The 23,227-nt window shown below is 50.1% G+C and overlaps 11 protein-coding genes across 11 annotated transcripts; 6 read left to right on the top strand and 5 right to left on the bottom strand.

Annotated features, from left to right (window-relative positions):
- Nucleotides 1-1,049: 1,049 nt before the first annotated feature.
- Nucleotides 1,050-3,043, top strand: ALTATR162_LOCUS4248 (uncharacterized protein; the record flags this gene model as incomplete). Its single annotated transcript, XM_043311858.1, has 3 exons — nucleotides 1,050-1,473; nucleotides 1,522-1,601; nucleotides 1,652-3,043. The coding sequence occupies 3 exons, from the start codon at nucleotides 1,050-1,052 to the stop codon at nucleotides 3,041-3,043; spliced, it is 1,896 nt and encodes a 631-aa protein (XP_043167793.1).
- A 919-nt stretch (nucleotides 3,044-3,962) lies between these two features.
- Nucleotides 3,963-4,676, bottom strand: ALTATR162_LOCUS4247 (uncharacterized protein; the record flags this gene model as incomplete). The annotated part of the gene is made up of 1 exon (XM_043311857.1): nucleotides 3,963-4,676. The coding sequence occupies one exon, from the start codon at nucleotides 4,674-4,676 to the stop codon at nucleotides 3,963-3,965; it is 714 nt and encodes a 237-aa protein (XP_043167792.1).
- An 853-nt stretch (nucleotides 4,677-5,529) lies between these two features.
- ALTATR162_LOCUS4246 (uncharacterized protein) lies at nucleotides 5,530-6,759 on the top strand (the record flags this gene model as incomplete). The annotated part of the gene is made up of 4 exons (XM_043311856.1): nucleotides 5,530-5,616; nucleotides 5,676-6,298; nucleotides 6,351-6,674; nucleotides 6,726-6,759. The coding sequence occupies 4 exons, from the start codon at nucleotides 5,530-5,532 to the stop codon at nucleotides 6,757-6,759; spliced, it is 1,068 nt and encodes a 355-aa protein (XP_043167791.1).
- Nucleotides 6,760-7,017: 258 nt separating this feature from the next.
- Nucleotides 7,018-7,509, top strand: ALTATR162_LOCUS4245 (uncharacterized protein; the record flags this gene model as incomplete). Its single annotated transcript, XM_043311855.1, has 3 exons — nucleotides 7,018-7,126; nucleotides 7,188-7,349; nucleotides 7,397-7,509. The coding sequence occupies 3 exons, from the start codon at nucleotides 7,018-7,020 to the stop codon at nucleotides 7,507-7,509; spliced, it is 384 nt and encodes a 127-aa protein (XP_043167790.1).
- A 310-nt stretch (nucleotides 7,510-7,819) lies between these two features.
- ALTATR162_LOCUS4244 (uncharacterized protein) lies at nucleotides 7,820-9,274 on the bottom strand (the record flags this gene model as incomplete). Its single annotated transcript, XM_043311854.1, has 3 exons — nucleotides 7,820-8,336; nucleotides 8,392-9,020; nucleotides 9,077-9,274. The coding sequence occupies 3 exons, from the start codon at nucleotides 9,272-9,274 to the stop codon at nucleotides 7,820-7,822; spliced, it is 1,344 nt and encodes a 447-aa protein (XP_043167789.1).
- Nucleotides 9,275-12,020: 2,746 nt separating this feature from the next.
- On the bottom strand, nucleotides 12,021-13,883 carry ALTATR162_LOCUS4243 (uncharacterized protein; the record flags this gene model as incomplete). Its single annotated transcript, XM_043311853.1, has 1 exon — nucleotides 12,021-13,883. One exon carries the CDS (start codon nucleotides 13,881-13,883, stop codon nucleotides 12,021-12,023), a length of 1,863 nt encoding a protein of 620 aa, XP_043167788.1.
- A 1,674-nt stretch (nucleotides 13,884-15,557) lies between these two features.
- ALTATR162_LOCUS4242 (uncharacterized protein) lies at nucleotides 15,558-15,890 on the bottom strand (the record flags this gene model as incomplete). The annotated part of the gene is made up of 3 exons (XM_043311852.1): nucleotides 15,558-15,686; nucleotides 15,750-15,829; nucleotides 15,881-15,890. 3 exons carry the CDS (start codon nucleotides 15,888-15,890, stop codon nucleotides 15,558-15,560), a joined length of 219 nt encoding a protein of 72 aa, XP_043167787.1.
- A 970-nt stretch (nucleotides 15,891-16,860) lies between these two features.
- Nucleotides 16,861-17,925, top strand: ALTATR162_LOCUS4241 (uncharacterized protein; the record flags this gene model as incomplete). The annotated part of the gene is made up of 2 exons (XM_043311851.1): nucleotides 16,861-17,050; nucleotides 17,099-17,925. 2 exons carry the CDS (start codon nucleotides 16,861-16,863, stop codon nucleotides 17,923-17,925), a joined length of 1,017 nt encoding a protein of 338 aa, XP_043167786.1.
- A 210-nt stretch (nucleotides 17,926-18,135) lies between these two features.
- ALTATR162_LOCUS4240 (uncharacterized protein) lies at nucleotides 18,136-19,069 on the bottom strand (the record flags this gene model as incomplete). The annotated part of the gene is made up of 2 exons (XM_043311850.1): nucleotides 18,136-18,938; nucleotides 18,991-19,069. 2 exons carry the CDS (start codon nucleotides 19,067-19,069, stop codon nucleotides 18,136-18,138), a joined length of 882 nt encoding a protein of 293 aa, XP_043167785.1.
- Nucleotides 19,070-19,416: 347 nt separating this feature from the next.
- ALTATR162_LOCUS4239 (uncharacterized protein) lies at nucleotides 19,417-20,407 on the top strand (the record flags this gene model as incomplete). The annotated part of the gene is made up of 3 exons (XM_043311849.1): nucleotides 19,417-19,457; nucleotides 19,507-19,564; nucleotides 19,721-20,407. 3 exons carry the CDS (start codon nucleotides 19,417-19,419, stop codon nucleotides 20,405-20,407), a joined length of 786 nt encoding a protein of 261 aa, XP_043167784.1.
- A 768-nt stretch (nucleotides 20,408-21,175) lies between these two features.
- ALTATR162_LOCUS4238 (uncharacterized protein) lies at nucleotides 21,176-22,482 on the top strand (the record flags this gene model as incomplete). Its single annotated transcript, XM_043311848.1, has 4 exons — nucleotides 21,176-21,358; nucleotides 21,403-21,537; nucleotides 21,598-21,678; nucleotides 21,727-22,482. 4 exons carry the CDS (start codon nucleotides 21,176-21,178, stop codon nucleotides 22,480-22,482), a joined length of 1,155 nt encoding a protein of 384 aa, XP_043167783.1.
- Nucleotides 22,483-23,227: the final 745 nt, after the last annotated feature.

The raw sequence follows: 23,227 nt of genomic DNA, 5'->3' as shown, positions 1-23,227 counted from the left end.
CGTCTCTTTCATCACCTTCTTCCACAAACACGTATACGCACCGAATCATCACCATCCGGCGGACCACGATCCCCAAGGAAGTCGGGGAGGCATTATGGACAGCCAGTGGCTCGCTCAGATGGTGGATGTCTAATGACGAATAGAATTGGGCCGGGAAGGGACACATTTTGACGTACACAAACCGGCCTCACACGATTGGAGCCGTTGCTTTCGGGTTTTCTCTTTTGTCTATATCGTACATACTTGTAGAACGCTCCTACGGCGGCAGCGACAGCAGCAGTCTCTCATTTTCTCCTTCACACACAGACTGCGGCAGCCCGCTAATCATGTTTTTCCTCGTCTGCATGGGTTCTATGCTCAGTGGGGGTTGGGTTATTTCCCTTTACCACTTGCTTGCTATACTACGGAGTTTTCGATACATGCATATGGATTTTACTTGCTCGTTCTTCATCATCCATTCATCTCTTTTGTTTGCCTCAGGGGATTAGCCAACTTCCAATCGCTGTGTATAACTACTATAGCTACAGAGACGGTAGCAAGTATCATGTTGGCAGCTGGATGGAGAAGCATTTCGTAGTTGAGCATATATAGGCCGACGAGCACAAAAGCAAGCAAGACGTTCCTTTGTCCAGAAAACATGCATGATATTGTCAGGAGATCCAAGAAAGTGATCAAAACAATAAAATGTTGTCTATTCCTAGGTTGTCGAGTCTGAGACTCTGCGATGATATGATTGGGCCGTCGTTCTGGATGAGCCGCCCACGCAAATCGCGGCAAGTACGTGGGCACGTGCTTGAGCTCCTCACTTCACGATGCCGACGGCTAGACAACTGCTCGTTCCAATCGCTAGCGCAACCTGCCGTGTGAACACCTTGCGAAAGAAAGACGATGTTCTCGTTCCGCCTTTAAACCAATTGCACAGGCCTAAAGTGATCTTGCCTCGTATCTCAACGCGTTGGCATGCAAGTAATGGTGTTCATGCATGGTAACTGCATGCCCAAGCTTGCCTACCCCTCGTTCTCCGTCATAGCTGGACACCGCGGGGCAGAATGAGCACCAGCTCGCTGTCACGCTCCAATAAAGCCACACGCCCGCTCCAGAGCCCGACACAGAGCGCGTGTTCAGATCGACCAGGACCTACAAGAAGTCCTTTCGCGACCCACACGGTAGTCACCGTTCTCGTCCTACTACTAGCGCTGGGTACCGGTTTCTTCGCACCCCACCTCCCACACGCCGTCTTACGCACTGTTACCAACAAACAGGCTCCTTCCTTCACTCTCCGAAATCCAATCGTCCTAAAGGAACCTGCTATCTGTCCGAAACCTGAACAGCAGGTCGAATTCGTCGGTACCTTCAACACCCAACATAAGCGCAGCATGACACTCGCAGACCAGGCGAAGCGCGTCGCCGCCGAGTTCGACTTCGACGACAATGCCGTCAACAAGGCTGTCAAGGAGTTCATTCGGGAGATGGGTAGGCACATGAATACAAACTGGGCAATTGGTCGCTGACGACGCGCAGATGAGGGCCTGGAGAAGACAGGCACCGAGATGAGCCAGATCCCGACATACGTCACTGCCGTTCCCAATGGCACGGAAAAGGTACAGCTTCTATGCGCGTAGGGAACTCGCCAAAGTCTAATACTGAATAGGGCCTCTACATGGCCGTCGACTTGGGCGGCACCAACTTCCGCGTCTGCTCCATCGAGCTTCACGGCAACACCACCTTCTCACTCACACAGAGCAAGGTAGCCATCCCGCGCGAGCTCATGGTCGCGAAGACATCCAAAGAGCTCTTTTCCTTCCTCGCGAAACAGATCGAAGCCTTCTTGAAACTGCACCACGAAGATCACTACGCCTCCACACTTAGGCGCAGAGAGGGAAAGGAAGGCGAACCGCAAGATGAGGAGATCTTCAACCTAGGTTTCACCTTTTCTTTCCCGGTCCACCAGATAGGAATCAACAAGGGTATGCTGATGCGCTGGACAAAAGGCTTCGACATCGAGGATGCGGTCGGCAAGGACGTATGCGCTTTGCTCCAGCAGGAGATTGACGAGCTCCACCTCCCCGTCAAGGTAGCTGCTTTGGTAAACGATACTGTCGGAACCCTCATGGCACGCTCGTACACATCGCCTGGCAAGACTGGCACATTACTCGGTGCTATTTTCGGAACCGGCACCAACGGAGCCTACGTTGAGAAGCTGGACAAGGTCACGAAGCTCACAGGGGACAAGAACGGTGGCGTGTACGACAAGTCAACTGGAGAGATGATTGTCAACACTGAGTGGGGCTCCTTCGATAACTCGCTCCGCACCCTTCCCAACAGCCCTTATGATGTTCAGCTCGACAAGGACTCTGTAAACCCTGGAATCCAAATGTTCGAGAAGCGTGTATCAGGCATGTTCTTGGGAGAGCTTCTACGTCTTGCTCTACTTAAGCTTATCAAAGACCCTGCTGTTCCTCTGTTCACCGATGATAACTCGTCCTCGAACGATGTCCACAGCACCACACAAATCCATGACAGCAGCCCGATATGGAAGCAGTGGGGTCTCGATACGAGCTTCCTCAGTGTATGTGCGGGCGACAATAGCCCTGGCTTCCGCATGCTGCGACAGACGCTCGACAAGGACTATGACATTTCTGCCGTCAGCGCTGAGGATGCTGAGGCAGTTCGCGAAATCGCTGGAGCGATCGGCCGCCGCGCAGCCCGTCTTGCTGCTGTCGCCATCGGCGGTACCATCATCAACACTGGCCGTCTGCACAAGTCCTCGGGTTCTGCTACCACGGAGCAGAAATCAGGCATCGAGCCCACACGTGGAGACGTCGATGCCAGTGAAGGCGACGAGATCGACATTGGCGTTGATGGCTCGCTGGTAGAGTTCTACCCTAACTTTGAGGAGTACATTCGTGAGGCGCTACGTGCGATACCCGAGATTGGTGCAAAGGGCGAGAAGAGGGTCAGGATTGGTATTGCGAAAGACGGATCTGGTGTTGGTGCGGCGCTCATTGCGCTTGTCGCTGGAAAGGTTGGCACACCGCAGTAATTGAGGTTGCTCGAGACGTCTACGATGCGATGATATGAATGTCTTGGATATATGGCATATACGTGCTTATTTGTGTAAATGAATCCTGGGAAATGAAACTAAGCATTTTTGACCACATACACACTTATTGCCTGGACGACGCATTGCTTAATGATCTCCCAATAGTGCGCAATTACGACCGTCTTCACTCGTTTAATCTTCATCATTCCATTGTTGAAAGAAATCTATGACGCATGACCCCACCGCGCCGCGTGGGCACTAAGCAGACAGCGAAAAGCGTGACTCCACCACCCCCACCATCATCCTTCGTGTTAAGCTTCTTATTAGCAGCACTCTCCGGGTTAAGCAGCCCCATCTCGGCGCCAGACTCTGAGTTTATATTGAATGCAATTTGTCAAAACGCCATCAATCAACAATCACAGCCCGGCTGGCACAGTAAGACATCACCAACCTTACTATACCACAACACAACAGTTGACTAACGGGCTTCATTCAGATTGGTTAGCGCGTGAGACTTTTAATCTCAAGGCTCAGGGTTCGGTATGTTATACCTCGTTCGCACCAACGTTCGAATCAACCCACTAACAATAAGTAGAGTCCCTGGTCGGGCGATTACGCATCACATCTTTTTTGCCAATTTCCTTGCCATCCCTTCTGGCCCTTTTGCTTAGAGGTATGGTAGGGAAACGAATTTTTGGTGGGCGACTCTCGGAATAGTGTTTTAAAAAATGCGCGTGTGAGTATCGTGATTTAGCAGTTCAGTATAGGTAGATACCTCTGACATGCTGTGTTGGACTCTGTGAACACTCTCACGATTGTTTCCTCTTGTGGTGAGAAAGAAGACAACTAAGTGGAATTGCCAAAGCGTATAAGAGACTCGAGTTATTGCTTTTGATCCCTATAATTTACAAATTCATCGCTAACATGAGGGAAACCTACATGCGGCGTTCCAATCTGCCTCGCTCAACGACCTTACAATCACCCCCTTCAGCTGACCCGCAGTCTTCCTACTCTGAGTAGATAGGCCATCGCAGCTCGTGCTAAGTTTCTTCATCTGACCAACGGCAATAGCAGAGATGGAATGCGCACGTTGACGCTGCCATTCTTCGTTGTCAACCTGTTGCCATGTACCAATTTGGTGGTACGGTAAGAAGTCTGTGAAGTTGGTATTTGAGCGAGGAAAACATGGTCTATGTTCTTGCATTGGATTTGTAAGCGTCTGATCTTGAGCTGCTCCTGTCTCGTCTTTCACCTTTTGCACAGCTTCTCGCGCAGAATCCGGAAGTGGCTTGCGACTGATGCGGAATGTCTTTGCGCCTGGTGACGGCTCGAAACGGAAATGGTTGTCTATGATGAAGGCAGGCTTGAGCATTATGTGCTTATAGCCAGTCTGCAGAGCAGTGAGGTTTGCCTCGGTCAGCTTGACACTGTCGAATCGCTCGATGAAACGAGCCTTCCTAGATCTCTTCCTAGGAACTGGAGGTGTAGCGGCATACGCAGTACTAAACGATTGCTCCGTACCAGAAGACTCGCTCTCACAGTTGTCCATCTCGTCTGATACTTCCCCCATAAACTTACTCGTCTCTGAAGAGCTAGATGACAGATCTTGTGAAGGCCCACGGAACATTACCATGATAGCTGCAAGTTGAAAACCGAAGTGGTGAAGGTTGTTTCCTGTAGTAGCTGGAAGCTCACAATTGAGAGCTCGTAGTTGAGAGTGAAGTGGTGTTGAAGTGACTGAAGCGTGTTGCAAGTCCGTTTTGACAGAAGAAGATGATGATGGTATACTACAATTCACGAGCCAGGTGATCTCACTGCGTGACAATAGGCGGTAACAGCAGCTAGTAGTTCTGGCTTGGACCTGACTCACGGTCCGTGTTCTCAGGAGTCTACGGGTGGATAAGAAATGTCCCTGTATGAACTGCATGTGAAACATACTCTGACTCCATACGCACACCTTTTAGGATATGCTCATATGCTAAGTTCACTTCGTCAGGCAAGTCAGAGTCACGATATCCAGGAAGTCTCATTCGAATATAAGTGTTCGATGTCTTACACTCTGGCCACGTCGCAAGCATCGCCTTGAGCATAGACCTTTTGAAGTCGGATGTTCCACCGGGTAACGTATGTAGCTCTTTTACATTCATGTGTATCTTGGGTAAGGAGTGCACACTGTCTTGGGTTGCCGACCGGATGTCATCCTGATTACCTTTAGAGAGGGCATTCTTTTCGGTGAGGGGTTGCTGGATCAGAGGACAATTCAGTTGATGAATTCTGAGTTGGTAAGATTCCTTGAGCAGATTGTGTTGGTGCACCAAAAGTCCAAAGATCTTTGTTTGCGGATGGTGTAGTGCAGAGTACGGTCAGGCGTTGACGTGTGGATTGCCAAGCTAGCCCACCACTTTACGCGTCGCCAGGACGCGTCTGGCTCTCACGCTCCACCGATTTTCGCAACTTCACGAACACGTCTACAACAAAGTCAAACAATGGCGCTACTAGTAGACAAACATCGACCGCGCAACCTTGAAGCGCTCAGCTATCACCCTGAGCTTTCGGATCGTCTACGAGCCCTTGTAAGGATGCCAGCGACACCATCTATCAGGCACAGCACGACTAACGTAACATTGTGTAGGCACAAAGCGGCGACTTTCCACATCTCCTCGTATATGGACCCTCTGGGGCGGGCAAGAAGACACGCATTGTTGCAACGCTCAAGGAGCTCTACGGGCCCGGTGTTGAGAAGATCAAGATCGATGCACGCGTCTTCCAGACCACCACAAACCGCAAACTCGAGTTCAACATCGTCGCATCCGTATACCACCTTGAAATCACACCATCAGACGTCGGAAACTATGACAGAGTGGTCGTACAAGACCTGTTGAAGGAAGTTGCCCAAACACAGCAGGTCGACCTGGGCGCAAAGCAGCGCTTCAAGGTGGTGGTGATCAACGAGGCAGACCACTTGACAAGGGATGCGCAAGCAGCGCTGAGACGGACCATGGAGAAATACAGTCCCAACTTGCGATTAATACTGCTAGCGAACTCTACGAGCAACATCATCGCGCCTATCAGGAGTAGAACGCTCCTTGTGAGGGTTGCAGCGCCTACAGAGACTGAGATTTGTAGTGTTCTGAGCAAAGTGGGCAAGAAGGAGGGATGGAAGGAGGTTGAGAGTTTGAACCAAAGGATAGCGAAGGACAGCGGGCGTAACTTGAGGAAGGCGCTGTTAATGTTCGAAGCAGTACACGCTCAAAAGTATGATGACCCCTCTTCCCCAGTGTCTAACCTCATGCTAACGCATCAACAGCGAGAAAATCACAGATCAGACGCACATTCCACCGCCTGACTGGGAAGCACTCATCCAGCAGATCGCCCGCCAAATTGTCGAGGAGCGATCTCCACAACGCCTTCTACAAGTCCGCGCTTCACTCTACGATCTGCTATCGCATTGCATCGACTCTACAACCATCATAAAAACGCTTACCTGGAAATTGATACCATTGACAGAGGACGCACTGAAGCCTGAGGTTATCAAGTGGGCAGCATTCTACGAGCATAGGTGTAAGATGGGCGCCAAGCAGATCTTTCATCTCGAGGCTTTCGTCGCGAAGTACATGAGGTTGTACGAAAGGTATGTGCTGCACTTCCAGAGAACCGCTCATGAGACTAACAATCATCGCAGCTACGCTATGGGTATCGATTTCGATTCGACATAAACGCAAACTTGCATGTTTGGTTCGCTTGCAGGATAAAAGTAGTTAATGTGTCATCATACTAGGGTGTTCTGGCGCTGCAGAGCGCGTCTCGCGTTCGGCGTTTGGTCGTTACGTCATAGCATGGAGCTTTCCCCATACCTCGAGTTTCTGAGCTTCAATTCCACTACAACCTCACCCAATAAACACTTTCATACATTTCCCATATACCCTCTTTCTCATACCCAAAAAAAAAACAGTTAAATCTTCGCACCCGCAGATATGTCAGACAAGCTCATGGATACCGAGCCCGGCGGCGAGCGCCAGAACCAGTACGAGGGCGTGCACACCTTTGTCGAGCCTCACGCAAAGCAAGCTGGTCAATTAGGCGGTATGCTTTTTCCCTTCAGATTCACCTTTATCGTGCAATTGCTAACCATCAGTTCCTGCAGACCCCTCAGAAGGCACCTCAGTCCATACTAAGACCTCCGACCCCGGCGCGCCAAACACCCAAGGCATTACACCTGCAGATAAGATTCGATACGGACAAAGTATCCAAGAAGGCGGCATGGGCGGTAAGACGACAAGTTCAACAGGAGAGGCGAACACTGAAGGTACGTCAACAAAAATGGAAATTGGATAGTGGGCTAACAATAAGCAGGCGGATTCGGCGGTACTGAAGCGTTGAACGAGGACGATGAGAATGCGGCCAAGCAGAGGAGAGCGCAGGGTTACGGTGGAAAGAAGGATATGGATCGGACTATTGGCGCATAGTAGCCGAAAACCAGGCGTTACGAAACAAGGGACACAAAGAATTCATTCAAATCAACGCAAGGTGCTTGGTTGATAGGGTAGGCCCAAACAGGGCGTGAGCATATATACTACTATACATGGACGATACAACTAGGATATCCCGTCTAAGAATGCCCATCTTGTCATGTGTCCCAAACGCCATCGCTATGCAGCCGAGCCTCTACGTTATTCGTACAAAAAGCGTGAAGAAATGAGGAGGGATATCTGAGCAGAGATCAAAGACAGACCAGAGAAACACAAAAGCCTTCAACACAAGCAAATAAACCCCACCTCAACGTCTCGCAGCATCATCAGCCCTCTGCTCGACCTTGGCCAACTTCCTCGCCAACGCCCTCTCTCTTTCCATGACACTTGCGAGCGTATCGCCTCTCTTCGTTACACCCCCCAAATCCGGTGCTCCGGCCGGCATCGTGCTGCCCATATCCCCTCGACTAACTCCGTTCCTACTGCCACCACCCCACGCGCCAAGGCCCCATGTATTGCCTGGAGCTACTGTTGGTCTAGTTGGCTCCCTGCTAACGAGTGCACCGGGTCCATGACCATACATGCTAACCCGTTGCACCTTACGAAGCTTTGACAGTCCGTATACAGCGACGAAGCAGCCGAATACTGAACACCAGGCGCTTATGCCAAAGAAACCGAGATCAGATTCTTCGATGAAGTTCTTCAGGTTCATACCGTATAGAGCGGCGACAAATGTACCTGCTGTAATCGCGAGGGTGAGGATGGAGAACTTGAGGTCGAGGAGCATGAGGGAATTGCGGTTGGCGTCGAGAATGGCCTTGACACTGTGGAAAGTTAGTTCATTGGAAAAAGGGTCCAGAGAGATATGGAGCAACGTACATCTCCTCGGTGTTCCTGATGCTAGACACCAAGTTCTCAGCAGCTTGTACGATTTCGTCGGCGACCTTGTGGTAGGATTCGAGGAGCATTTCGACTTCGGTATGATCATCGTCTTCGCGTGTCTTGCCCTCCGCCTTCTCTGTCAAGTACATGGCGCTGAGATCGTCGTCGGCTTCTAGCAATTCCTCAAGTGCGTTCCTGACCAACCGTGCCTTTTGTTCGAAACTACCCAGCTTCTTGCTGTAAATGAGCAGGTACCGCAACTTGTCTCTATCGATGTCCTCTTCCAGCTCTCTCAGAACTCGCACCACTGGCTCACTCACGCCTTCGAATTCCTTTTCCAAACTTAATGTTACACTTATGAGGACAGCTTCAAGTGCTCGGAATTCATAGGCGAGTGTGCCGTTGATCGTGGATTCTTTCTGGCGGAGTTTGAGGTCAAGATCGTACATGAAGACGGACTGCGACTTCGAATCGGTGGTGCCGTATGCATCGAAGACAAGGACGCGGTTGTGCTTTAGGAGGACACGAAGGTTGAGGAGGTTTATCAGGATCGCAGAAGGTCGAACGAGAATGTGCGGGAGGAGCGACGAATCAATTTTGCGAAGGTCGCGAGGAAGCAGACCGTACTATTCTCAACCATCAGTTGTGCAATCTGGAGGGGTGCTCTGCCTGCCATGCGTACCTTAGCGATCAACTCGCTCTTCTTAAACTCTCCACTGACAAGTGTAACATTACCATGTTCATCTAGTTCCGTACAACGCATTTTGAGCTCGTTCGTAGGTCGCATTATACGTCCAAGGCTACTCCCGAACCCTGTTGCGCCCGACGACGTCTCGTCTGGTGGTGGTTGCGGTGGTTGCAGCTGGGCCATTCTCCGCATCTTTGCTGAATTAAAAATGTTCCACGCATTGTTTGAGGATGTTGTAGAGAAGCTTCGATGGCCATGGGGTTCGACATCTCTTACGGAGAGAGCTGTAGTCTGTGGAGCAGCAAGTGAAGTCTCAAAGACTGGTTGTGAGGTTTTCGTGCTCAAGAGACGTTGCGAAGTTGCAAATGTACTACTTCCAGCACCCTCTCCTTTCTTCCAACCCCGTGTATTTGTCCTGCATGATGCATCTCCCGAATGCTTTTGAAGCCCGATATGCGTCCCGTATCTGCGTCGTTGCGGGGCTACTTGGGCGCATTGCGCCAACGGCCGCTCGAATGCATTGGCGACTTGAGCTCTCAGGAAGCTCAGAACTGACGGTGATGGGGCGGCGACTCTATGAAGCAAAGTAGGCTTCATAACTTTCCATATGTATGGTCTCGTATACAGCAGCGATCCATACGGTCGTCGTTGAAGTCGTTCGAAATATCGTTTAAGCCTCCCCTGCACGTCATTAGCATTCCGCGATCTTGGAAAATCGTTTAGCGCTAGTGACGTCACGTGCAAGCGCGTCCACCGTGAATTCCAAGGTTGTCTCATCAAGAAGTTCCAAATAGACTATTCCGAATATACTGCCTACTCTCTACCTTGAGAGATGATAAATCGATGGCATGTCTCACACCATCTACAACGCTCTAATTCGAACTCATCACATCACCTCCCGCAAGAAGGTCGCCAAGCTCAAAGCTGCAGCATCCAATTGTCACATCTACGCTCTACTACATTACGGCGGTTGCCCAGGCATTATGTATTGCCAAGGCTCCGAAACAGGCGTAAGGGAGTGGGTGGCAAATGTTCAGAGGTTACGTTATAAAGACTTCCAGCTAGTCAAGAAGCCTGTGGGAAAGGAAGTTGAAGGGAAAGAGGAAGGAGATGATGTCCCTTATGGAAAACTTGAAGAAGTGGAGAGCGTAAAAGATTTTGGGGCTAGCATGCAGAAAATAGGTGTTTGGGGCTGGTGGAGGAAGGGCATGGGATACATTGGTGACGACTCAAGCTTATGAGTACCGAAGCATACTCCAATCCCGGCGCATTAAGTTGTGTTACTGGTCACGACCTGAGATTACTAAATCGGACCTATAAGATCGAATGAGCATTTTATATGTCAAATATCATGTGTTCATCCTAACCGGATATTCCTCCGTTTTGTTGGAGCAACTGTGTTGAAATCCTACCTCCTGCCCAGTTAACACACACGCTCCCAATGCCCCCAACATTGCGGATGAGAAGTGCACATCCATTCATCAAGAAAGTAAGATTTCATGTGTTCTGCATGCATACGCATTCTTTGTTCTCAAGCTGAGGGAAACGTATTGCTAGAAGCGAGTCCACTGGCAGAGCTTCTTCGAACTCTACATCGTCGGTTCTGTAGCTCAAACGTTCCACTGGACTGAAGTATCTCCCCGCATATGACGAATCAAGAGAACGATACCACACTTCTGGGCTTTCTTCCCATGTTTCGATGATTTGAGACGTGAATGCCTCGATCCAGATGAAGCGACTCGGTTGGTCTGTGCTATCGTAGAGACAGTGAGCTTTGCTGTAATCTTAAAGAGCTGCATACTGATTTTGATAATATTCCCGTTCCAACGACAGTCCAGATCTCAGCTCTATCCTTATTTTCATGGTGCTCTCATCGCTTGTCGCCCAAGAATACGTACTTTTGAAGTGGTTATAAGAGTATTCTATCCGACTATTTCAGCCAGTCCAAAGCCAACTGGGGAATCCTTCTCGGCGGGAAGCCGCATTGGAAGCAAGCCAGCGCAGGCTTAGTTCAAAAGCACACTGACCAGATTCTGACAAATCTAGCTTTTTTTGGAATGTTGGGCAGGAAGAGGATACCTCACAGGTGGCAAATTCTTCTTCTCTGTTGGTAGAATGCTAGGATGCCCAGCACAGGGTTGAGAGAATTGGTCTGGTAAGTCAGATTTCTCTTCGAATACCCAGCGATGTAACCCCATATGGACAACTTCTCAAGTGAACATGCCCTACTTCTGGTGCCGAGCTCGTGATATATAGCATCACATGTAGGTAGGTATGGATCCTAATAGCCAGAGTGCATGGTGCGAGCCGCCTAATAACTCAAGACAGTTGTCGTTTATAGTACTTCTAATATCCTCTGAGTCGATACTACCAAACAGACGCCTAAACTGAAGCTTCTGGCAGCGTCCGCATAATGAACTCCGTGCGACGAGCTTCTTGCTTGCAACTGAAACACCTCGTCTTTCAGCGTACTGTGTAGGTGATGCATAATAATGCTCACGCAAGAGTCTGATGGAGTGTGGCTTAGCTACACCTGTTGGTATTACTGGGTATAGTTTTGTGCTGAAAATGCCTTGGTTTCGTTATCGATAGTGAGGGGCTGGATTGCACGATTTGTGTAGGATGTTGCCTCTGGAACTATGAGAAATATAGGGCGAAGAGATGTAATCAATGCAAGTGGAGCATGCAAAGACGTGTTAGACTCGGTGAAATCATGTCAGCGGCAGACAGTAGGCTACCTCGGCTGCTGCGTACCGTTACGCTTACGAGCAAAGAGCCCTGGGAAGTCAAATGTGTCTGTTACCATCACCAGAATCATGCAAGACTAGCAATTAGAAACTGGTCACAGCATTCCAATCATAAGACGAGATGTAACGATGTGATCAATGATTATGCTACGCTAATGCGCTATTAACTCCTAAACAACTAACTCTTTCTCTTAATACTCCTTCGCCAGCTTACTCCTCGCGCGGAGCAAATGTCCATACTTGAACATAACAAACGGAATCAAACTCAGGACGGTTCCAAACATCGCAAGAATGAGACCTGCGTATTGACTGCCCACGTTATGGAAGAAGGCGCTTGCGAAAAGTGGCGTAACAGCACCGAGGGTATTCCTCATCAATCCCTGACCGGCAATAGCTGAAGAAGAGGTCTCGCCATAGCAGTCGGCAGTGTAGGAGTATGTGCTCTCGAATACGAAGAAGATACCGAATGCGATGGGTGCGAGACCGATGACGGGACCAACCCAGCTCAGGTATCCGTATTGCGTGAAGGAGTAGATGAAGAGACCGATGGGGAGCCAGACAGCACCGAACATGGCACCGTAAAGACGGTGTTCGGGAACGATACGGACGTTGGGATCTTCCTGAAGTTGATTGTACTTGCGCATCTGGAGGTGGTGGGCAGCCCACCCGAGGAAAGTACCAACGGCGAGAGAGATGTATGGCAGACCGCTGACACCTTCGGACCAACCACGCTTCTCTTCGAAGGTGATAGGAATAACGGAGAGGAACAGGAAGACTACTGCCCAGCAGAAGGCAATCCAGAGACCAAAGGCGAAGACGACAGGTTCGGTAACGAGCATGCGGATAGCCTTGACGGAAGAGGCCTTCAGCATAGACTTGACATCGGGTGTGTAGATATCATCCTCTGCGACGTAGCGGTCGTCGCCGGTGGCCTTTTGCAACTGCTTGGCTCGCTTGTGGAGCTTAGCACCGCCACGGGTCTCGGGAAAGGCGACGAAGATAAGAATCAGGAGAGGGATGTTGGCGAGACCCTGGATACCCTCAACCCATCGCCATCCGAGCGATTGGTCGATGAAGCCGGCGTAGATGGGTGCAGCGACAGTACCGAAGATAGCGACGAAAGCGAACATGGCCATTGGCCTACCACGCTTGTGAGGCTCGTACATGTCGTCAAAAGTGCCGCCGACAAGAATGGTACCGACGCAGCCGAAGAGACCGAGTAGTAAGCGGAGACCGATGATAGTGGAGATGTTCTGTGCGAGCGCGAGACCGATGAATATAAGCGAGAAGCAGAGGAAAGCACTGGCGTATACAATCTTGCGGCCTACAAGCTCACAGAAGGGAGCCAGTACCATGGGCGCAATAGCACACGCGATGTTGAAGGTGAACAGCCCGAGCTGGCCATAGATTGTGGCGACGCCAAACTCCTCACACATCCTGTTGATTCCCGAACTGTATGCCGTCGTCGCGAGACCAATGAATAGTGTCATCAAGTTGAGCAACGTGGTGATACTGCGCTTGTACCAAGGGTTCCAGTTGAATGGGTTCTCCTTATCACCAGTAGCGAAGCTGAGGACAATGTACTCCTTGCCTTCATGATTGACCATCTCGGTCAGCGTAAGAGGCATGTCGCAATCGACTCTCTTGATCTCTCCGCAACCGAGATCGATGTCCTCCACATCATCGGTGAGATGCTTGCCGCCCGCGATCCTTCCAATCATGAGTTCACCCTTCTCGTTGCGCAATATTTCCGAGTTCATTGAAGGGGTTTCCTCCTTTCCGTTGGCTTCATTCTCCAGTTTACTGTTCACTCTCGAGAGCAATGCGGGTGTCGTGGGACCAGTGTTGGCAGCGGTGTTGGCGGCAGTCTGTGCCGCAGTCGTACCAGCGATCGTGGCGGCAATGGAAGCGTTGCGAGGCGTGGTGATTGAACCATTTCGAGGAGTGACAGGAGCACTACGAGCTGCTCTGTATGATGAGTTCGCTCTTGACGCTGCCAAAGATGGAGGTCTTGAGGATTTGTGATTAAAGGATGGACCGTAGTACCCAGACATATTGGTTGATGTTTAAAGTGGAGATGTCTTTGAGGAAGCAAAGAAATGGACGCAGACTGACGACCGTAATCAGGGAGAAGTATAGTATTTAGGAGCGGAAAGCAGACATGTATCTCCTGCTTATCAACACCGGCGAGGTACCGGCATCGTTGGCCAATAGAGGCGGTGTGGGATGGCATTCGTCCTGTTCATGGCCTGACCGTAAACACCCGACAGGCTGGCACGAGAATAATGAGCCGTTGTAAGGGGGTATCCATGTGTTTTCACATCCGACGTCATAGTGTCTGTGCATAACTGCTCAGTAGATTCGCTCAGTGTCGGTTAGGCAGTGTGATCGGACGAGAAAAATCTGCTATCTCAACGTGTACGGACACTATGCGCTCTAGCGTTCCAAGATTATCAGAAGAGTTTGGTGTTGAGGCTCTGCGGAACTCCACTTAGTGGGCGGTCCGGCCGGCAGGATCGCGGCATGACGTCGCGTGTGGATAGCCTTAAGCCAGAATTTGCATACGTTTTGAGCAAACCCAGATCGCAGGCTAATCCTCGGCGGCCGCGCGTGCCCGAGCGCGTGCAACGGCGTTCAGTGGTCTGATCCAAGTGTTCCTCGTGGATGAATGACTTCAGTCAAATCGATGATCGTCGAATCGCTGCCTCCACCATGTGCCTCACTATCCCACTCAATAGTAATGCTTGGTGGGCTCGATTATCCTGCATAATGTCAAACATATAGGGCTGTTGCACACTACGGACGTACCTTCTACTCGTACCTGTTTCACCCTTGAGAGATTACCGACTTCTGAGGATGACAAGTCATACCACCTCGTACATACTTTATCGCCTTCTTAGCATATCCCGTGGCAAGTGCAGCAGAGTTTAGTGATCAAGATGGCAATACGTGAGACTAGTCGAAGTGGTGGGAGAAACATGGCTTGTCGAGTTTTCGGGTCACATGTGGGTGAATGGTGGTGCGTTTGCCTCTGCACAGAATAGACTTCCACGAGTCGAGCGATCGCCCAAGGCCTGTTGTGCGCGAGGCGATACAAGGTATCGTGTCTATGTTACTCTGGTTCCGTGACCGTGTTTCCTATTAACAACGATCACCGTTGTCGTTGCAGGTGTCAGGATGATGACACTAACGCAGATCGTCTTGAGTCGAGATGGTATGCATGCCTACCACAACGGTACCGCTGTATACCCCGGAACTTCGATGAACATGTAAGACTAGCGATGGGACTAAGATCGATGGACGGGATGCGATATGATAGGACGAACCACAGAAAGCCATGTTCGAGTCTCTACCAAAATCACCAGTGCATTCGTCACAGCTTCCCCGCGGAGGCGAGAACAAAGACAATATTTGTTGTTGTCATGATGGTGCCATTGCTTTGTGTGAATTCCTGATAAACCCATGATCGTTATGAGACCGGCATCCGAATGCTGCAATGAGCCCTTTTATCGGATCATGACTGCCGATGCAGAGAAAACGCTCGAAGAACTCCACCCCAATGCCCAATGTTCCCTTAAACCTCAGCAATCTCTCGGAGACGACGGATCGTTGACCTTGTGGCGGCGGCAGCGGGAGTGCTGTGGATAGCGGTTAGCATTGTCCTGTTCTCTACAGACATAGCAAGTCTCTCGACGATGGTGTATGGGTGCGACGATGTGTGGGGAGTCTTACGAGACGGTGTAGGCTCCTCCAGCAGTGGTCTTGCGGCAAGATCGGCAGTTCCAGATACCGACGGCCTCACGCTTGACAGAGTTCTTTCCGCAGAATTGGCAGACGTAGCGGGCGTGTTGTGTGATCTATCGTAGATGTGAGCGACTCGTTCGGTTGATGCTGTACTAGGGTTGTGTGGGTGTGCGCACCTCCATCTTCTTGACCTGCTTACGGAGCGAGGCACCGTAACGGGTACCGTACTTTCCGGTGATGCCGACCTTCTTTGTGCCTGCAGTCGCAATCAATAATTATCCATATCCAAGGGCTGAAGGGCTCGTACGCTTCGTCATTTTGGCGGTTGTATGAGTTGACGATGTAGATGGGTCGAGGTGTCAGATTCGCGATACCTTTTGCGTGGGTTGCGCGAAAATGCTAAGCGAGCCTTGGCGGGGTGCGGCGCCGGAACAACCAGCTCCGGATGGGCAAACACGAGAACATAGCGTTCCATTTGTTTCTCGAAGCAACACATATTGTCTTCACTCGCTTTCATTCAGGTCGCTGTTAGCGTTTTAGCAACGTATTGCTGCGATATGTGTGTTATGCGTCGCTGTTGAACCCTGGATTCATCTGATTCTGCTAATCTACTCCCACATTACCACTCCAAGGAATAGTTAGCAATATTCAGTCTTGCACGAAGACATGTCGAAACATCATACTTGATAGATTTGAAACGGTTCTCGCAGAGTTCACTTGACGTGCGCTGTACCGTTCCTCCAAGACTAAAGAGCGTGGCAGCCACAGTCCCGCATCACCCATCTCAGGCAACACGCCACCTCATCTACTTGTCGCAAACACAGGAGTCAACAAAATATGCGGCGTAGATGTGCAAACACGCCGAAGGCAGATCCTTTGGCAGAAGCGCCCGGCTGCCCGGCTCCCGAAACAAGATGAAACTGAAGCAGCTGACAGGCACACCCGGGCGCCTACAAACCGCTAAGAACGGCAATACAGCGATCCTGCGCGCTTATCGTCTGGAGACCAGCGGCTGTTCAATGCTGAGCTCTATTTTGACCTATGTCTGCCAGGATGCAACGGCTTTCGCAGAGATTGGGGCGCAACGGACAGTTTGGGGCGGTGTATGCGGCTTGGATCTCGGCCTTGGACTTCACCTGGGCAGAGTATGCGATAACAGTGGAGGATGTATATATCCTGTGGCTACAACATACTCGGAGAATCAGGACAGTTACATTATCGAATCGTGTTTCAGCCCAATCCTTTTCATCTGATATCAATCCTCTTTTGTTCTCTAATCTGCACATCATGGTTATCCTTCACCTCAGACATGCTATATTCATCGCTGCTCTCATTACATTGACCGCAGCGCAAGACGAAACTATTGTACCTGATGATCTTCAATCTGGCTTCCGTCCAGGTGGCGACGAAGTACAGGTCTCATTCACTAGCGACGCAGTCAATGGCTTCAAGGATGGAACAGTTTTTGAGAAAGACGGTTAGTTCTTCATCTTAACATAAGACATGGAATCTCATATCCATTCAGCGGTAGCGGAGGAGCCTACATTTGCCCTTGGTGATAGCAGTGGCATCTCTCCTAGCACATTATACACAATTATTATGGTCGACACCACTTGTCCAAACTCTCGGAAACTTCACTACGCCCGTGCAAACTTCAAGAACAACTTCGAAATCACCAACATCAACACTAGCTCTCCAGCTCTTCTCGATTACATCGCTCCTGGCTCTTTCGACGAGAAGGGTGATGACCGGCAGTATAGTTTCTTGATGTATATGAACCCCGGTAGGAAAGAGATCACGAATCTGCAATTGCCGGGAGATAACGAAGCCTTCGATATCAAGCAGTTCCAGGATGGGAATGGGTTGGGAGATGCTATGGCTGGGGTGGGTATGGTCGTGAAGCTTGGGGGTTCAGCGGACTGCGCGGGCGATAATGCAGAGACTTTACCCAGTAGTCTACCGACGCCGAGACCAGCAAGAAGTACAGGAGTAGCAGCGTCGAGGACAGTTAGTCCAGAAGACGCAACAGCAAGTGCCACGCCCACAGACGACACGAACTTGCCTGAAGATGCAGGCTCGCTTTCTTCAGCTGCCACTGCCACCCCCACGCCAGCATCGTCGAGTGATCCTCCGAACTCAGTCGTCTCGTCGCTCAGCAATCCCCCACCTTCAGCAGTAGGACCATCAAATACTGTGTCAACAATCATTCTATCTAGTACGGATGGGACGGGTTCTTCAACAGCTGCTACTACTGTAGCAGAGCAGACGGCGAATGCTGCACCGGAAACGATATGCTGTCAACGCTGGGGCATGGTCTCCTTCTTGGTCATCCTCGGCCTCATGTCTTGGTAGATGGTAGTCGAGCAGATAATGGTAAAAAGAGTTGGCTTTTAGTGTCTTTCCAGCAATCGCTTTGATGCTTTTCTTGTCATAAGTTCAAACAAATGTTCAACTCCTGTCCAAGGCCTAATATCCTCACAACATTCTTGCAAGCTGCGATCCATACCTGCCTCACTGTTTGTCATCGTGGACACCCATCTACAGTACGACCTGTCCTTCTAACTACTCCTTAACAGCCTCGGCGTAACTCTTGTCCAGCGACCCATTCTTCTTAATCAACTCTCCAACGATGAATGGTATGCAGTCTTTCGGACCATAGTACTTCAAATCAAACCTGTCCCATTCACCTGCGTCCCTCAAGAAATCTGGCGTATGCCTCTGAAGTTCGCATCCACCCATGAAGAACGGCCATCCCAGAATCGTATATACGAGTTGCATGAATCGCGCAGCCACTCTGCCTTCAGTCCTCCAAGGATTAGCCACGTGCTCGCAGATTACCATCCGACCGCCAGGCTTGAGAAGGTTATAGAGTCCCTTAATGGTCTGCTCGGGATGTGGAACACCACAAAGCACGCGAGTGCAGCAAATTTCATCGAAAATACCGTCTGACGCCAATCCGCCTTTCCCACTGACATCCAAGATGCCACTCTTATGTAATGCTGGGATTAGACTCTCAGGCTCCGCACCACAAAGCATAGCATGGAACTTGCTGCCGAACCCCCTCTTCTCTGCGTTCTTTACTAGTCCCGGATGCAAGTCCTCGGCTGGCTCAGCCCCATAGATAGCAGTGATAAGATCCGGGTTGAATCGCGAAAGCACTTCCCCGGATCCAGGACCAATATCGAGGACTACACCTTTGCATTGGCTTAAGAGAGAAAACGTGGGGCCTGGCATCTCAGCGGACATTGCTTCGCCGTTATTCTTCCAGAGTCGGGCGAAGCCCTTGAAACGGAGTTTGGTGATATTGAAGAGGGTGAAAGGGCGCCAGTCGTAGAATACAACTTCAAATGCTGCCATGAAGAAGTCTAAGTATGAATTAGTATGGCCCATCTAAAATAGAGCTACGACACAACTTACTATATACTGCAATGCAAAGTAATATCGACGGGCGGAGAAGCGTCGGGATGTGTTCGCCCAGCCATTGCGCCGGTGTCATGATGCTCTTCTCTGTATATCTCAAGTAATGGTTGTAGGATGCTTCAGGAGCGGATCCGCAAGTGAGAATGGCAAAGGAGGTTCAAGGACGGAAGTAGAGGAAAGGAAAGAAGATCGGAAATCCACGAAGGAACATGCTCAATCAGGCTCTGATGGAACGCTCGGGAACATTGGTTAGTCAGACAGGATCTAGCAGTCGATTCCGTTGGTGGGTTGATACGAGCAGGGACCTGTGTGACGTCGACGCGCTAGTAGCAGAGACAGCCGAGGCATGGATCATCAGAATGCGCATCGTGGGCTCGTGAAACCTGCAACGATCGACTCGCTTATACCATCTGCACACTTGCAATGGCTGAAGGAAAGCGGACGCAGTTTGCGTTGATTACAGGGTGAGTAATGCTGCCTGTCGTGGCGGTAGGAGGCTTAGGATCGTCTTAGCTCTAACCGACGCGAACAGATGCACACCTGGCGGCATTGGACACTTTCTCGCGTTAGAGTTCGCTGAAAGAGGTGGGGATAGTACTCATTTCTGCTCTCTTCGGTTGCTGATTGATATCTAGGCTTCCAAGTTCTGGGGACCGTCCGCGATCCGTCCAAATACACGTCTCCGCACCCAAACATCAACTATCTGCCCCTCGAACTCCCACACAAGGAATCGATACGTGAACTACACAAGCGCGTCAGCGACATCACCGGAGGCAAACTTGATGTATTATACAACAATGCCGGACGCAATTACGTTATTCCAGCGCTGGACTACGACGAGGATGAGCTCCAGGAACTCTTCCAAGTGAACGTATTCTCTGTTATGGAGATGTGCAGGACCTTTGCTCCACTTGTGGTCGAAGCAAAGGGCACTGTTGTTCAGACAGGGTCGTTAGCCGGCATCATGCCTTACGTTTGGGGAGCGCCATACAACGCTTCCAAAGCCGCACTCCACGCCTACTCGGATACACTACGTGTCGAACTCGCTCCTCTCGGTGTACGCGTCATCAACATCGTGACTGGCGGCGTCAAATCGAACATTGCACGAACGCACCGAACTTTGCCACCGGGTTCATACATGCAACCGCTTGCTGTCGAGTACGAGCGAAGATTGGTACACAGTCAAGAGCTGGGCATGGACACGAAGCAGTACGCAAGCAGTTGCGTGAGGCAGGTGCTCGCTGGCGATGGCATATTCTCAAAGACAAGATGGATTTGGGAGGGAAAGATGAGCTGGATTGTGTGGTTCGCGTGGACGTATTTACCGTCTGCGGTGCTTGACTATTACTTCACATCAACATTCCATCTAAACAAGCTAAGAGGGACTGCAGGGCCAGATAAAAAGAGCCAGTAAGGGGACATAATGGCCCTTAGCAGTTGCGCTACAATGTGAACAATTAAAAATAGCCGTCTGACAACGATATGCGCTAAGAGCGAGCAGGGCGTAAATGCAAGCAAGCTTACATCTTTCTATCTAACGTTCGCAGAACGCTGAGATCTCTTCGACTCTGGAATAATACATGACTCACTTCGATGTCATTGTTGTTGGCGCAGGTACGTATAAATTTAAGCCAGCGTTGCAAATGTCCGAACGCGGAAAAGCAAATCGGCGTGGACACATAAGGTGAATCGCTGATTGGTTGTGTTACGCGGGTTGAGACCGCATATCTGGAAACGCTGAGACTCTCAAGAACACAATCTTATTGGTCGCCTGTCATCCTTGGAGAGATGAACCGATGCTCATGCCTATGTGTGCTGCCTGTTGAGTGAACGCATTGCATCGGGATTCACGACCGATAACTAAATGTAAAAGAGTGTAAAGACTAAACCCATACGCTGCAGGTGTTTCCTATTGTTTGCTTTCCTCACTATTTTGGTTGCAGCTCACCATCCATGCAGAACTTCTATAAGAAGGACGATATGCGCCCGTGGGCGCCGATGCACTATCGCAGCAGTGTTGATACTTACAATCTGTGTGCTCTGGTACGGTCTAGATCCACGCACCAGTCATTCATTCTGGCGTCCAGGCAGGATGCAACCATGGCAAGAGACAGCTTTAGCTAAGAAGCCAGGGGAGTTAGATAAGATACCAAAAGAATGACGACTGTCTGAGGACACGATTATGGAGGCAAAAACGCGTAAAGTCATAGCCGGGTCCTTTATTGAAAGTCTTTTGGATGAGAAAACACTCAGCATAACTCGTATGGACCCGGTAGAAATCGTCGAAAGTACAGGAAATGGATCGATGTCTGCATACGATGTCGTTGAAGCATTTTCCAAGAGAGCCGCTTATGGACATCAAATGGTACGTTCGAATTGGGCAGTTTTGGCTGTTCTAACAATAAATAGAGCCTCAACCTCCTTGAGGTGGGCTTTAGTGTAGTTCTTGAACGAGCTCGAGAGCTTGATAGTTATTACCAGAAACATGGTAGGCCTGTCGGCCCTCTGCATGGTCTACCTATTACCCTCAAAGACCACTTTGATGTTAAGGGAATGGAAACATGTTTTGCCTACGTTGGGTGAGTGGGTACCTTCGAGGGTCAGAGAGGTACTGGCAAAGAGCGCGTCTTCCAAAGCGAGCTGATCGAGGAATTAGTCAGCTTAGGTGCAGTCGTCATTGGCAAGGTGAGTAAGTGGCGTCTCCGTGGAATTTTGACCTAACAGCGTACCAAGTCATCGCTTGTGACTACAAAGTGGGCTCCGTCGGGATGCCGGCAGCGTTCAACGGAGTTTTACAGTCACAAGCCGTCATCAGGGCGTCTATCTCTCAAAGACGCTCCCGCTTCTGGCAAGGCGAATATGGTGATACCTGGCGCCATCGGTATACTTGGTCCCTCCGTTGCGTCTCTGAAGTTGATGTTCAAGTCGCTGCAATCGACAGAGCCATGGAAGCGCGACCCTTTTGTACTGCCCATCGAATATCGAGAATATCGTGAGTACAATCCCGAAAACGACCCGCTTCCCGTATTTGAAATCATGAAAGATGACGGGATCGTCAGACCCCATCCACCTATCGCTCGAGCTATGGATATCGTTGAAAAAGCCATATTGAAGGCAGGATATGGAACATCGGCTTGGGATCCACCATCTCACGCCGAGACCATCAAGTTGCATGGGCCGATTGCGCGCGGTGATGGAATTCCTGATGCATGGAGGAACATACAACTCTCCGGAGAAGCTATCGTACCTCAACTCTTAGGCAATGTATTCCCTGGCGGAAAACTACAACCACCCATGAATTTAATAGACTGGGAGGATCGCGTGCTGCATATGCAGGACTATCGTACCAGATACCAGGCATATTGGGAATCGACATCGAACGCAACTTCCGATGGACGTCCGGTTGAAGCATTCGTCGTTCCTATAGCTGCTACAGCCGCCTTCATCCCCAGGAACTTCTACCGTTCCGGTAAGAAGAACAATGCCTGATTTAATAAACATCTGCTTACCTTCAGATCTACAGCGTACTCCAGCTTTGTGAATGTTCTGGATTATTGTTCGGTGGTCATACAAGTGACAACTGCAAGCAGAAGTATCGATGTCGAACCCAAAAACCATGAGCCCCTCACTGAAAAGGACAGGATCAATATGAACGCTTGTAAGACAAGCCGTAGCATTTCAATCACACCTGCTGAGCAACGATCAGACAATGCTGATACCTACGATGGCACCCCTGCAGTATTCAAATTATAGGCAAACAATACGATGAGAAAAGGCTGCTTTCACTGGCCCAAGTCATCGTGGATGCTTTGCAGAAGTACAAATCTGCAGAGACTAACCATTGACTGTGTGTATGGGTTTTGTACTATCTATCTTACGTGCTGGTGAAAGATTTAATGTAGTAAATGATCATTATAGCATACTGAGGCCCTTGAGAGACGACAGCACTATGTGTAGGGTGGGCCTTTCACGGCCAAAATCCTGGTTTCTCCATGCTTCAGTCTGTAAAAAGCTCTCTGCTCTCTTTAGCTCAGTCGTCCACCATATGAGGCCAGTCTGTAGGACATCGCCCTGTATATCAGTCTTACTATCCGAGTTTTGATACTTTGCGCCGTGAAGTTTGTCTTCGATGCGCACAACGCGTTTTGCACGTACTGGCAATAGAGCCTAGACATTCTCCGGCCACTCTGGCGCATCTACTGTGCATTGCCTGATAAGTTTCTGTGCAACCGTC

The sequence above is a fragment of the Alternaria atra genome, assembly GCF_907166805.1.
Source record: "Alternaria atra isolate CS162 genome assembly, contig: 23, whole genome shotgun sequence".
Classification (NCBI taxonomy): Eukaryota; Fungi; Ascomycota; class Dothideomycetes; order Pleosporales; family Pleosporaceae; genus Alternaria; species Alternaria atra.
The sequence above is the reverse complement of the archived record's forward strand: the minus strand, read 5'-3'. Positions and strand labels throughout refer to the sequence as shown.